General features: G+C 41.3%; 1 protein-coding gene and 1 long non-coding RNA gene across 20 annotated transcripts in view; one reads left to right on the top strand and one right to left on the bottom strand.

Annotated features, from left to right (window-relative positions):
* Positions 1–12,665, bottom strand: part of LOC147028201 (supervillin-like) — a 196,012-nt gene that overhangs the window by 81,643 nt on the left and 101,704 nt on the right. For 15 of the 18 annotated variants that reach the window (XR_015057460.1, XM_085878374.1, XM_085878372.1 and 12 more), the window contains 2 exons: positions 11,023–11,881; positions 5,039–5,647 (listed from right to left, as the gene is read on the bottom strand). Coding sequence is in view for 17 of the 18 variants with exons in the window: in XM_085878374.1 (XP_085734500.1) it covers positions 5,039–5,647; positions 11,023–11,881 (1,468 nt within the window). In the remaining variant the exon portion in view is untranslated. Of the gene's footprint in view, positions 1–5,038; positions 5,648–11,022; positions 11,882–12,030; positions 12,186–12,665 lie in introns of those variants that run through there. The other 3 variants (XM_085878382.1, XM_085878383.1, XM_085878381.1) reach the window with 2 other exon arrangements.
* Positions 1–12,665, top strand: part of LOC147028202 (uncharacterized) — a 34,071-nt gene that overhangs the window by 1,972 nt on the left and 19,434 nt on the right. The gene's annotated exons all lie outside the window — the stretch shown is intronic.

Below are 12,665 nucleotides of genomic sequence, written 5' to 3'. Positions count from 1 at the left end.
CTGTCAGAGTGATCATTCGGTTCTTGGTCACCTCCTTGACCAAGTTCCTTCTTGCCCATTTTCTCAGTTTGGTCAGACGGCCAGCTCTAGGTCGATTCATGGTAGCTCCATATTCTTTCCATTTCCTAATGATGGGGCTCACTGTGCTCTTGGGAACTTTCAACACTCTAGAAATTGTTTTATACCCTTCCCCAGATCTATGCCTCCACACAATTCTATCTCGGAGTTCTACGGACAGTTCCTTTCACTTCATGGGAGAGTTTCTGCTCTGACATGCACTGTCAACTGTGGGACCTCATATAGAAAGGTGTGTTTCTTTCTAAATCAGGTCCAATCAATTGAATTGGTGACAGGTGGACTCCAATCAAGTTGTAGAGATATCTCAAGGATGATCAAAGGAAATTGGATGCATCTGAGCTCAATTTGGTGTGTATCATGTGGGGTTGAATACTTATTGACGCAAGACATTTCAGCTTTTCATTTTTCATTAGTTTGTACAAATTTCTAAAAACATGTTTTCACTTTATTATGGTGTATTTTGTGTAGATCGGAGATAAGAATTTTCTAAAAAAAATCGATTTCAAATTCAGGCCATAACACAACAAAATGTGATAAAAGTCGAGGGGTGTGAATACTTTCTGAAGGCACTGTATATTAATTTCCCTTTCAGAAGAGCTGAGGAAGTCGCAGCACCATCACAATATAGTCATCTCAGTAAGAAAACAACTGTGACTTGCTTCCTGTCTTGTTTCTAACGCTTGTGAGCTGTTACTCCAGTGCGGTAATTGCATCGCAGATCCTCTGTGTGTGTGGTTTCCTGAACATTTGTTGCTGCTTCCCATGCTAGCTTGCAGGCTAAGACTTGCCCGAACACAGCTTTCTCATTTACAGCAAAGTCCTTCTGTTTGGACATCCACTGCATGAGGGCACGCCATTGGAGATGACTTCCATTACCAGTGTATGGGCTCTCACTATTCTAATGTACAATTCCCCATTCAGAAGAGCTGACATTGTCAGGTTGTAACATTGTCATATATGCCAGACTCCATGAGCATATCCACAATCCCCGACATATCATACATCTTTTCCGGGAGAGACAGATAATTGAGTGTAATGCAGAAACCTCCCATGTGTATCACTGTACCTTCAAACTATTCTGGTATCCGTCACTGGATTTATTTTGCTTCTACACATGTCGCAATATCAAAATGTTATGACACTATTGTTCTGTCCAAGATTTTCCATCATGGACTGCACTGTAGTCATGACTGTGCAAACTGTGTTGAACTCTGTGGGCGAGACATCTATCATTGGACAGTTGCCGATATTGGTGCGGGTGGAAATGTGGAATCAACTATGGCATTGAAGCCACTCCAGCCTGGTACTTTATGCTTGTCTGTAGGGAAGATGGCTTCAAATGGCTTGACTCGGCTCATCCTGACCAATGCCCAGGCAAGGTCGATCTGACAGGAATCAGAATGCAGATTCCCATGCAGGTGAGCCAGTTTTCGTGTACCTTCACCAAGAAACTGGTAACCTTAAGTCGCTTTCCATATGCACTGTGTTCTCACATGACCTGGTACATTCTAGTAGTTTCAAGTGCCCGGGTCCTTTTTTGTTTGGTCTGTGTGGACTGTTCGATGAGGATCTGGGCCAAACTGACCTCGCTGGGAGAGAATATGGCAGTAGCATGAGTTGTCCTCTTTCTATCAACTCTCTCTTCATTCATGCTGTTACTATTTGCTGCAGCTTTGACAAAAGACAATTGGTGAGACTTTGGATGGTACAACCACATCAAGCAGCTAAGACAAAGCCAATATCTATTTTTCAAGGCTGGTAACAATTGCCTCAACGTCATCGCATGAGTTACAGTGTCCCATTCTGCTGAGCTGCATGGCAAATTGCAATTCCCCGGGAAGCATGCTTGGGCATGTTGGTGCGAACATGGGATGCACAATGCACAATATCCTGTGCCAGCATCAGAACTCATCTTTCATCTGAAGAGTTGCTACATTCTGGCAATGAGAGCTCATTTTCAGCTTCCTTCTCTGGTTTTGTGATAATCCAACACAGCAATCAGTAAACACCATCAGGTATCAGAGCTTTTGATTTTGTCAGTGGTAGATCATTGAACTTGGGTGGCTGAACTGATAGGCTTTGACAATCAGTGATCTCTGACTTCAATAGTTTGGCAGTGAGTTACAGCCAAAGCATTTGGGAGTTGTTTGCTAGTTCCACGAACTTCTTTGGCAGCAGCATTTTTATATTGGTAGACAAAGTTCATGACATTTTGAAGAGATATTGAGCTTGAATACAAGAGCTCTGATCTTGTACAGTCACACGGCCGATGGAAAAACAATGCCACCTCCAAAATACTTCTTCAGTCGCAGTTTTAGTTTTTCATCAAATTCTCAGAAGGGTTTTGTATGGAGGTAACCTTTCATTTCTCAGAGGCTCCTTGGAGTCCACCTGGCAGATTATGCATTTCTCAAAGTTTTTGAGCTTCTTTCTCTTTACTGGCGGCAAGTTCATACATATTTCTTCACTCTCTGGGCCAACCATTGCATCAGATCTTGAAGAACATAAAATTCACCGAACATGAAGCAAATGGAAATGGCATAGCATGTATGTATAACAAGGCACAAAGAACTACTGATGCAACGTGTTAGATAGCGTGGTGTAATCGACACTGGGTAAAGCAGCGAGCGGTAGAACCCGTAATTAATTAATTTATACACCTTTAAATCTGTTTAAATCTTTCTCAAAATTGAATTATATAATTGAAAACTAAACAACACAAATCAGCTTCACACTACTTCTAAGAACCATGACATACCGGTATAAAAGCCCATCAAAATGATGGGTTTGAATTATTTTATTCGAAATATTCAATGAGACTGGAGGATGTGATGTTTCAGGGCAATAAGCGTTATTTTAAAACAGTACAGGTACAAATATCCTGTTTTCTTTATCTTCTGGAACGTTGCGTTTCGATGGTACCGCCTCGTGAGCGTGCCAAAGTCTGAAGCCTCAGCCTAGCGAAAGGTTTGCTTATATCTTCTATATTTATGAGACATCCTGCGGAAGTAAATGAACACTCGTTTTACTCTGTTCGTGTTACGCATCACGTGCAGCGAATTTCACCTCCCTGTGCCTTAATATTTATTGTAATTCTTTTCTAAGTCTCTGTACACTGCCCGTGAGGCCCGGTTGCAAGTCAATGTCTACATTTCCAATAGAAGAGATGTAATTACTCTAATGAAGAATGTTTTTCGAGTTGTTTTTTAAATCCTTAAAAATAGACTGCAGTGAACACACAGTCGTGTTAAAACATTGGTCTTATTAAGGGGGACAGACAAATACACAAGCACACAAATACACAATGTGTATTATATAGATAGATATCGATATATAGCATGAGAGTGGTGACATGTTAGAGGGTACACTACCGTGGTGAAGAAGAGACTGCCGACATGGCTATGTACGATACCAATTGACACTGCGTTCTAGGGTCAATAACAAAGCCTTCATCTCCTAAACTGTGACTCAACGGCATCTTATTACAGTGCACGTATAAGGGTGGTGTATAAAACTGCTTCAGTTGGACAAAACTTCTGGATCTTTTTCAAATCAATCTTTAAAATCATTATTTTATTAAAACTGAAGTATATACTTGAACACGAGTGCACGGGGTATTGTGATTTGCGATCCAGCTAGGATTTTAAAGGAGGTATGGCAAGCAATTCAACACCAGGGCACAGTTAACAGGTGGGAAACAATCTGGGAACACTTTTTTCCCCAATTAAGCTAATAATGTCAATAACTTTGCTCTATGTTATCCTATTGACAAAATGTATTCAACTGGCACAACATGGCAACATATTCAAATAGCCAAGCTAGAACCCTGTATCCTGACCATACAGTATACATATGTACAGTACATTTTGTTAGAAGAAACATGTATGTATTCTTACTGAAATATAATAATTTGAAACAGAAATATCGTCTACCATCTCCAGAAATATACACAACACAAGTACAATGTGTGCCATTTAGAAGCAGGATAAGTGAAATAATAAGAACACAGGATATTTAGTGACCTCTCGACTTGCAGTCATGTCAGAATGCAGCGAGTGAATTAATTCTGTAATATTCTGATAAAGGAACCCAGGTCGAAAAACCAGTTAAAACCAGTACACATTTTCAACTGGTCTCTATTGGTTCTAATTGGTCTTAAACTGGTCTCTATTGGTTTCAACTGGTACCAGTTAAATTCAGTCAGAATTCCAATTTCCCAGTTGAAAAAAACAGTAGCTCATATTTGTACCAGTTAAAGTCTTACTGGTTCCAGTTGATACCAGTTGCAATGTACTGGTCCCAGTTGATACCAGTTGCAATGTACTGGTCTCCCAGTTGATACCAGTTACAATGTACTGGTCCCAGTTGATACCAGTTAGTTAAATACATGTATTTCAACTGGTAATATATCACTCTATTCCAATTTCCATATTAAAACCAGTAAGAAACCAACTGGCTTTACTGGTACCAGTTGGCTACTGGTTTTCAACTGGTACCAGTTGACCAGTAAGCTACTGGTCTTTACTGGTTTTTTGACCTGGGAATTGTAATATGAACTCGTTGGTGCCTCAATATTAACAGCTCGGATCGAACTAGACCTTACCCGTTATATATTTGCAGCCGTCGTACTCCCTGTCGCATACATAGCAGCTTGTAACTCCAAAGCTATAAACCACAATTTGAAAACACATACAATCTGGAATTGTTTCAGAGGGTCCCTTCTGCAAAAATATCACACCAGAAAGCTGTAGGGGGTGTTCGGGAAACACTTCAGTCAAGACCCCGACGAAAGTTCAGGCAACACTTAAAATTCATACAACACACCCTACTAAAGCTGTAGGGGGTGTTGCCCGAATTTTTTTATTTTGGCCTGCATGAGAAATAGCTCCAAGACTATCAAACCACATGCAGTCAACACACTCTTCCATGCAAGCAGCAGGCCTTCCACAAGGCGACATACACATTTGATTTCCTGTTGGCCTTCAGTGTCTCAGCAAAGAGGCTGCGCAGCTCAGTCACGGAGATACGTGTCTCCACTGATACCTCTGCTTCTCCATCTCCATTGCCATGCTGCAGTAGCTCTTGGAATTCATTCAAACGATGAGGCTCCTCCACCTGTCGGGATGGTTCTACACAGGTCCGAATGCATTCTCTGCTAATTCCGGATTGGACTAGACTTTGTAAACGCGTGCACTGTCGGCTTGGCTGAGAGTTCCCGAGTCCATGAAGGAGCCCTCCATTATTTTTAACGATGTATGACCCTTCACTCATCTTCACAAATGGTTTTAGGTTGTTCGGCGTGCTTGGCCAGCCAGCACCCGAGGAGTGGGCCCGCTCCCTGCGTTTCAAGTCCCGATTTGTGTTCAGCAAATTTGAGCTGCATGTTGTCGTCATGGGTTTGTCTCTTATCCGTGTGATTACTGAATCTCCTCCACCCAGGAGGGGATGTCTCTTGTAATCCTCGCATTGTCTTGGTTCATGTTCGTGGTCGACATATGCTGTGATCGCAGGCTGCTTGCCCAATGACAAACCAGAGTTTCCATTTCTTGCGATGGCACGTTTGTGTCCTCTGTATATTCCCACACAATTCAATTCCTTTCATCACGTGAGTACAATTTCTAAGAATAACCTGGTTGTCTTAAATTTCAGACACATTCTTTGAAAGAACGAGGAATAAAATGTCTGCCGCAAAATGTGTCAGACGTGACTTTAAGCACAACAACATACAAATCAGACGAGCAGGTAGAGATCGATGAAAAATAAACAATTGAACATGCAGAAAAAGTTAAAATAAACACAACTGAAAAATAATTCCAATATTATAAAACAAAATGAATTAGAATAAACGATTCAGAAGAAAACGCCAAAACAAAAGCTTGAGTGGTTGGCATTGTCATGGGAAAATAAAAATTCCACATAAAATATCTCAAAATTGGAGGGAGAATAATAAAAGCAGAAATTTTCCATTTGGTTAAAGTGTCAGGCTGAATACCTCGTTGGCTGGACAAATGCCTCAATCAATCCATCTTTCGTTGAAATGACTAGGTAATACCAGAAAAATAGTTACTTTGTGAAAGATAATAACTTTGTGAAAGATAATAACTTTGTGAAAGATAATAACTGAAGAGGATGCGAAGTTTCTCTCCTGGAAGGAGTGCACTGTGGATAACGGCTCATCGTCACTTTCAATTATCTCCTCCTCCTCATCCTCCTCCTCCTCCTCCTCCCTCTCAGATTATTTTCTCTATGCTCATTAAACCTCCCCAAACTCACCCATTCCTTTCCAGGTTATTATTTTTTCTTCCCTCTCCTCCATCTTTCTTTCTGTTTTTTGTTCCAATGCTCTTTTATTGGCTCCGCTCACCAAAGGTGGAAGGAGGTTATGTTTTCACCCCTGTTTGTCTGTCTCTCTGTTTGTTACTTGCAAAAGCGAAGATTTTTCAAGTATATTGGTCAGTCGATTTTGTTGTTCTGCCTGTTTGTTGGGTGGTCGTTAGACTACCGTTATTCTCAGGTTTTCCGTCTGTCTGTGTGTATGTAATGGACAGCTCTGGAGGCCAGAGGAGTCAACCGATTTTGATGAAACTTGACTGGTAGGTTCATACGAGGATCTAGTTGTATGCTTTTGAGCACCGTTGCTCTGGACGCCACTGTTGCCAAGCAACGGGACTTTGAAATTTTTGAAAAAAATCCGAAAAAACATTTTTGAATTTTTTTTTCTTCAAAAATCAAAAATCGGCTTCCGCGCTTTTATGCGCACTATATTCAACCTCTTTGTCAAAAAATTTCAGCCCGATCCGTCAAAAACTGTATGACGTATAAAATTATATAGCGACCACCCATGTCGCCTACCGGCTTGTTATCTTGCCAAGACGAAGTTTTTGCAAGATATGTTAGTCAGCTTGTATGTTTTTTTTATTTTTATTTTTTTGTTTGTTTGTCTGTAATCACGTATAAAAAATTCTGCAGAGCACAGTTATCATTGGAAATTTTTGTAACTTCGCATATCAGAGGCTTATAGAGGTCCCTTTCAGTGCACAACATTTTGAAGGTCAAGGTCAAAGGTCAAGGTCACTTTGTCGCAAATCAGGGGAGTCGACGAAACCCTTATTTTTTGAGTAATTTTGATCGGATCGTCTTCAAACTTCATGGGAATATAGTTCATGGTCTGGCGCTCAGCTCATTAATTTTTGGTGGCGATTGGCCTTGACCTTCATGGTTAGCACCTAAGGTCAAACATATTTGACCCCAAGGTCAAATTTTCAAGTTTTAGGAACCATATCGTGTAGTACCTCAAATTGAACACCTCGATGAGTGCTTTCTAGATATGTCAAGCTTGAGACATTATGACGTCATTTGATGATGTTATGAGGCAAACGCATATTTTTCATGGTTACTCTGTAGAACGATTCTCATCGGAACCTCTCGTAGGCAGATATTCCTCAAGGAGTCGCTCCTGGTGGATAGCAGCTCTGTCACACCTCAGTGTGACCTTAAAGAAGTCACACGTGGTCACCTTTTGGCAAGATACGGGTCACCCTGCGGGTGACATTGGTTTATTTGTCTGTTTGCTTGTTTGTCAATCGCCTACAGGTCACAATTTTAATCCGATCTTCATGAAACTTCACCAAGTTATAGAGATCATCTCAACTGAGAAACCTATGGATTTTGAGGTCAAAGGTCGTATTTCTAAAATCGTCATTTTTCATCTGATTAACTTTAAAATTAAACAGCAATTGCAAAGTGCATCACTGAATTTGGAAACCAACTATTTTTGAGGTCAAAAGGTCAAAGGTCACACTTCTGAAAACATCAATTTCAATCTGAAAAATAATTAATTTTCATCTGATTGGCTTGTGCTTTGATTAACATCTTCAGTTTTAAACTTAATGAATGGACAATTTGATGTATCCATGGCAACCTTTGGAGAGGGGGTGGATTTTGTAAGTATCGTGCTCTGCATGACATCTTTTCCTTGTTTGTTTGTTTGCCTGTCAATCACATTTTTAAACCGATCTTCACAAAACTTCACAAAATGGTCGGATAGAGTTGGTCATAAGCAAAAAGCCTGTTGGTTTTGAGGTCAAAAGTCAACAACTTTGTAAAATTTCTAAAATCATAAATTTTCATCCAATTGACATGAAATTTGAAAAGGATTTGCATACAAGGTCACTAAATTCAACCAACCATTATTTTTGAGATCAATGTAGGCCTAAAGGTCAACATCAGCCAAAAGGTCAACAAAGGCCAATTTTCTAAAATTGTTAATTTTCATCCGATTGACTTGAAATTTGAAGAGGATTTGCATATTTGGTCATTGAATTCAAACACATATTATTTTTAAGGTCAAATTTGTTTTAGGGATTTTGCAAGTATCATGTTCTGTATGACGTCTTTCTTGTTTGTTTGTGAGTAGGATGCTTCAAAAAATTGGGGATGGATTTGAATGAAATTTGGCGGGCAGGTTGGGTGCGTGACGATGACAAATTGGTTCGATTTTGGTGACGATCCAAAACCAGATCCAATAAAAAATTTTCAGTGAATCTTCAACATTGAGAGATTGGACTAAAAATGATATACAGTAGAGCACGATATTTCAAAAATGTCTTGGGCCTGATACTGTATGTTCTACTGGATCAGGCATTGCGTAGCAGAGGTATGTGCTCTACCGAGTGCCTTTCTAGTTCTTGCTTTCTTCCTCTACTATTGTAGTCAGCATGTGGCTTTCAATGGGATCCCTTCATCTCCTCTCCCTGTCGAGATTGACGTTCCCCAAGAGAGTGTCTTGGGCCCAGTTCTGCTCCTCATTTTCCTCAACGATCTTTCCATTTCTCTTGAAAATCCTCTTAATCTCCTTTCTGATGACTCCACCCTCAGTCTTTGCATCCTTCATCCTTCAGATAGGCAGGCAGCAGCCTCTTCCCTCTCTTCAGATGTTGATTGAATCACAAGGTGGTCAAACACTTGGAATATGGTATTCAACCCTGACAATTCTCACACTCTCACTCTGTTTCTTTGAAAGGACCATCTGGCGAACCCTCCATCTACTTCCTTAAGAAACCTCTACAAAAAACTAGGTCGTGTTTAAACTTTTGGGCCTCAACATCGACCATGGTCTTTCTTGGGCAAACTGTACATCGGAGTTGGCCTCCAAAAGCAGTTACCGACTGGGCATCCTCTGTCGTGCAAAGTTTTTCTTTGGTAAATCTTAACTTTCATCAACTTTCAAGGCCCTCATCCACAACTCAATGGAATACTACTCTCCCCTCTTGGCTGTTGCTGCTGCCTCAACTTGCGCAGCTTGATGCCATGGAAACCAAGGCTTTCAAGATTGCTGGACTCCAACATAATGAAGCTGTCTCTGGGCCTATTACCCATGCATCATAGACAGGTCTATGGCCTCTTGTCTTCGACCAACTACTTTCTGGTCTTGCATCTTTGCCCTTTCCTTGTCCCCCCACCCCCCTCAGGTTTCTGAAGGGCACATACGGTCTGCAAGTATCCACTTCTGGTGAAACTCCAAAATTCCAGACTCACTGCTCACCACCACTCATTTGTTCCTCTTTTTTTCGCCTGAGGAACCAATTTCCTTAAGCTGTTAAATCCCATTCTTCCCTCTCGGACTTCAAGATGGTTGTTCACCACTACCTCAGGTCATTCCACATTCATACTCGGGACCTTTTTGACCATCATTAACTGTCCCCAAGCCCACACTTCCTTTCCAGGGAATTGCGTTTCTCCCCTCTTCCTCATTTTCGTTTTTTTTGTTGCATTTATGGTTCATCCCCAGTTTTTTCTTCTTCCTCTTGTTGTATTTGAGTGTGCATCAATCTTCTTCACCCACTACGTCCTCCTCCCCTCCCCTTGCTCTCATTCTTCCCTTTGCCCGTTTCTCCTTCAAGTATTCCTCTTCCCTGATGTTAGTGTGTTTTCATACTTTCCAGTGTATTCCTTTTGTTCTGTTCTGTTCTGCTTTGCTGTGTTCTAGCTCTTCCATGAGCCTCGACTTTTATACAAAAAAGTTAGTTGGTTTACCCGATTAAATTGAATTCATATCACTAATGGCCAGCGGTACACAATTGCAAAGCTTCATCGAAGCTTATGGTAGACGTTGATATATCAATCACTCAGAATTATAGGGATGGTTAAGCCTGGTGTTGATTTAACGGTTAAGGTTGCTGCCTTAAGACCTCAGGGTCTTGAGTTTGAGTCCCTGTCGTACCATTAAATAATGACAGGAGGATTGGACTCAGCCTGTCATCCTTCCAAGGTCAGCAAAATGAGTAATGGTTTACTGGAAACAGGGGGCACTGCATCAGTGGCACAGCTGCAATCAGTGATGCAATCAGAAGCAACAGGCTGCATGCATAATAATAATAATAATAATAATAATAATAATAATAATAATGAAATCAAAATGTTCTCGACTTGACCTATAACTTCAAGCTGCGTGCGTTTGGAGAAACTCACACCGAACCTATATGGAAGATTTGGCATTTAGCCAGGGCATTTCACAAACACCATGGGACCTTTAATGTCCACAAAGCGGACAGGACAGCAGGCTTTACTTCCCCACCCCCAATACGAAGGCTTGTGTGCTCCACAATGCAGGACCCCCTGCTGGCATCACACCAGCTTGGAATAATAGTCACAATAATTGGAGCCAAAGCAGAGAGCATAAGGAAGCATCAAGCTCAAGTAAAGTGAAGATAATTTTGATGGTGAGACAGAGTACAATTGAAAGAATAGTAGCAACTAATGTTTTTTGTAGACAGCTAAATTGTTTCTTCTGTTGCGGATAACTTTCGTCAGGCAAGCTGCCAAAACCTTGGTCAGAGTGTGATGCAAAAATGATTTTCACTTCCATCTCGGAAAAGCATGTTTCATTAGGGTAAAGTGTAGGAAAGAAAACACCAAGGCAAACAGGGAAGTGAAATACATTACCTGAGTGCAGATAAAACCGTGGTGTCCGCAGAAGGGTGTGTAACTACTTCTTCAGTTCTGGATGAGGTTATAATTGCTTGTTGAGAGTCCAAAGATGGAGAGTGGTCAATACTTGTCCTGTCATAGTTGCTGGATGAAAGACGAGACATGCTGGTGACGTTTGGACTTGAAAAGTCTTCTTGATGTTTCTCGACCAGGGACGATGACAGGAATCTGCCCCTTGATTCTTCCCTCCTACAAGTTCGACTTTCCAAGGGGAGGTGTAACTTTACTTCTTCCATCCCACCTGATGTTTTGTTTTCCAAAGGCACTGGCATGTTCCTCTGAACCTGAGCTTCATGGCCCCATATTTGGTGACATCGAAGTCTTGGAGAATCGGCTGAGTCTTCATGCGCAGCAGGGTCTTTCAGAGTCACAGCAGACGAACTTGCTTGCTGTATCACCGTGTCTTGCTTCATGGAAGGGCATGCACAAGTTTTGTAATCCTCCTGCATTTTTAATGTGATGCTTCCTTGCCCAGGTCTTTGAAGCAGTGAATACGAGGTAGAGACCATTGATGAAGCCTCTGGTGGTGATACAATATTCAAACATTCATTCCTTTTTGGTGTACTCCTCACATCAGCATCATCAGGGATGTTTATTCCAAACTGCTCAGCCAACTGTCTCCGTCGTTCAGCCTTATATCGTGCAATCCTCTCAGCCCGAGATTCCAAATCATACGCTGGAGGTGCATGCTGGCTTTCAGGCTCCAATGGGTGCTGGATCATCCTCTCTCCGGAGGGCTGCTGTGTTGAGAGGTTGCTGCTTCCAGGGACAACGGTTGCCTTTGTTTGGCCGATCTTCTGGGGATGGAGCTGACCTAAGGCACAGTACAGTGAAACATGATAACAGACTCACAGCCATTCTTGTTGGCTTATTTCTCTTCAACATAAACAGCATAATGTAAACAACTGTCATAAGCAAGTAGCTACTGAGAAACTCAAAGCACAAACTGACATGTTTGCATACCCTTATGGCTTGTGATGATGATATCAGTTTTGGACTCCTTTGAGATTGTGCCTATGTTACCAATCATTTATAGATACTACACCTTCATTTGCTCATTACCCATGTACACCACACCCAAAACGGTTTTCCCAAGAGCTACATGCAGATGAGGCTTCATTCCGTAGCAAACTGTTCCACTCCCTTTGGCACCAAACAACGGATGTCATCTCCTGTTGACGTTTCCAAACTCTCCCCTCTAACAAGTGCCTCCTTCCTTTATGAACACTTAAACATCCACGCCTCGTGTTCCTAGCAATGAAAACATTCCACCACGAATGAGATCGTCGGCTCATCAGTAGTAATTAATTATTTTCGCCTTGATCTTGAATGGTCGTGAAATTTTATTGCATTCCATCGTTACTCAACCAATGTAAAATAAAAATAAAATAAACTTCAAAGCTTCCGGAAAACTTTTGTGATCAAAGGAATTTAGCTTTCGACAGAATGGCAAAGTGTGTCAGTTTGTTTCCTGTTTGTTGTCAACTCAAATCCATGTGGATTGAGATTTGTTAAACTTGCTATCACCGCATCTCAGAAAGTTTGAAAAGAGTTGGATCGCGCCATGAACATTGTTCGCACTATGTGAACCTACCTTC

This window comes from Eptatretus burgeri, chromosome 4 (genome assembly GCF_056783735.1).
Source record: "Eptatretus burgeri isolate ZD-2024b chromosome 4, Ebu_testis_v1, whole genome shotgun sequence".
In the NCBI taxonomy this organism is placed as follows: Eukaryota; Metazoa; Chordata; class Myxini; order Myxiniformes; family Myxinidae; genus Eptatretus; species Eptatretus burgeri.
The sequence above is the reverse complement of the archived record's forward strand: the minus strand, read 5'-3'. Positions and strand labels throughout refer to the sequence as shown.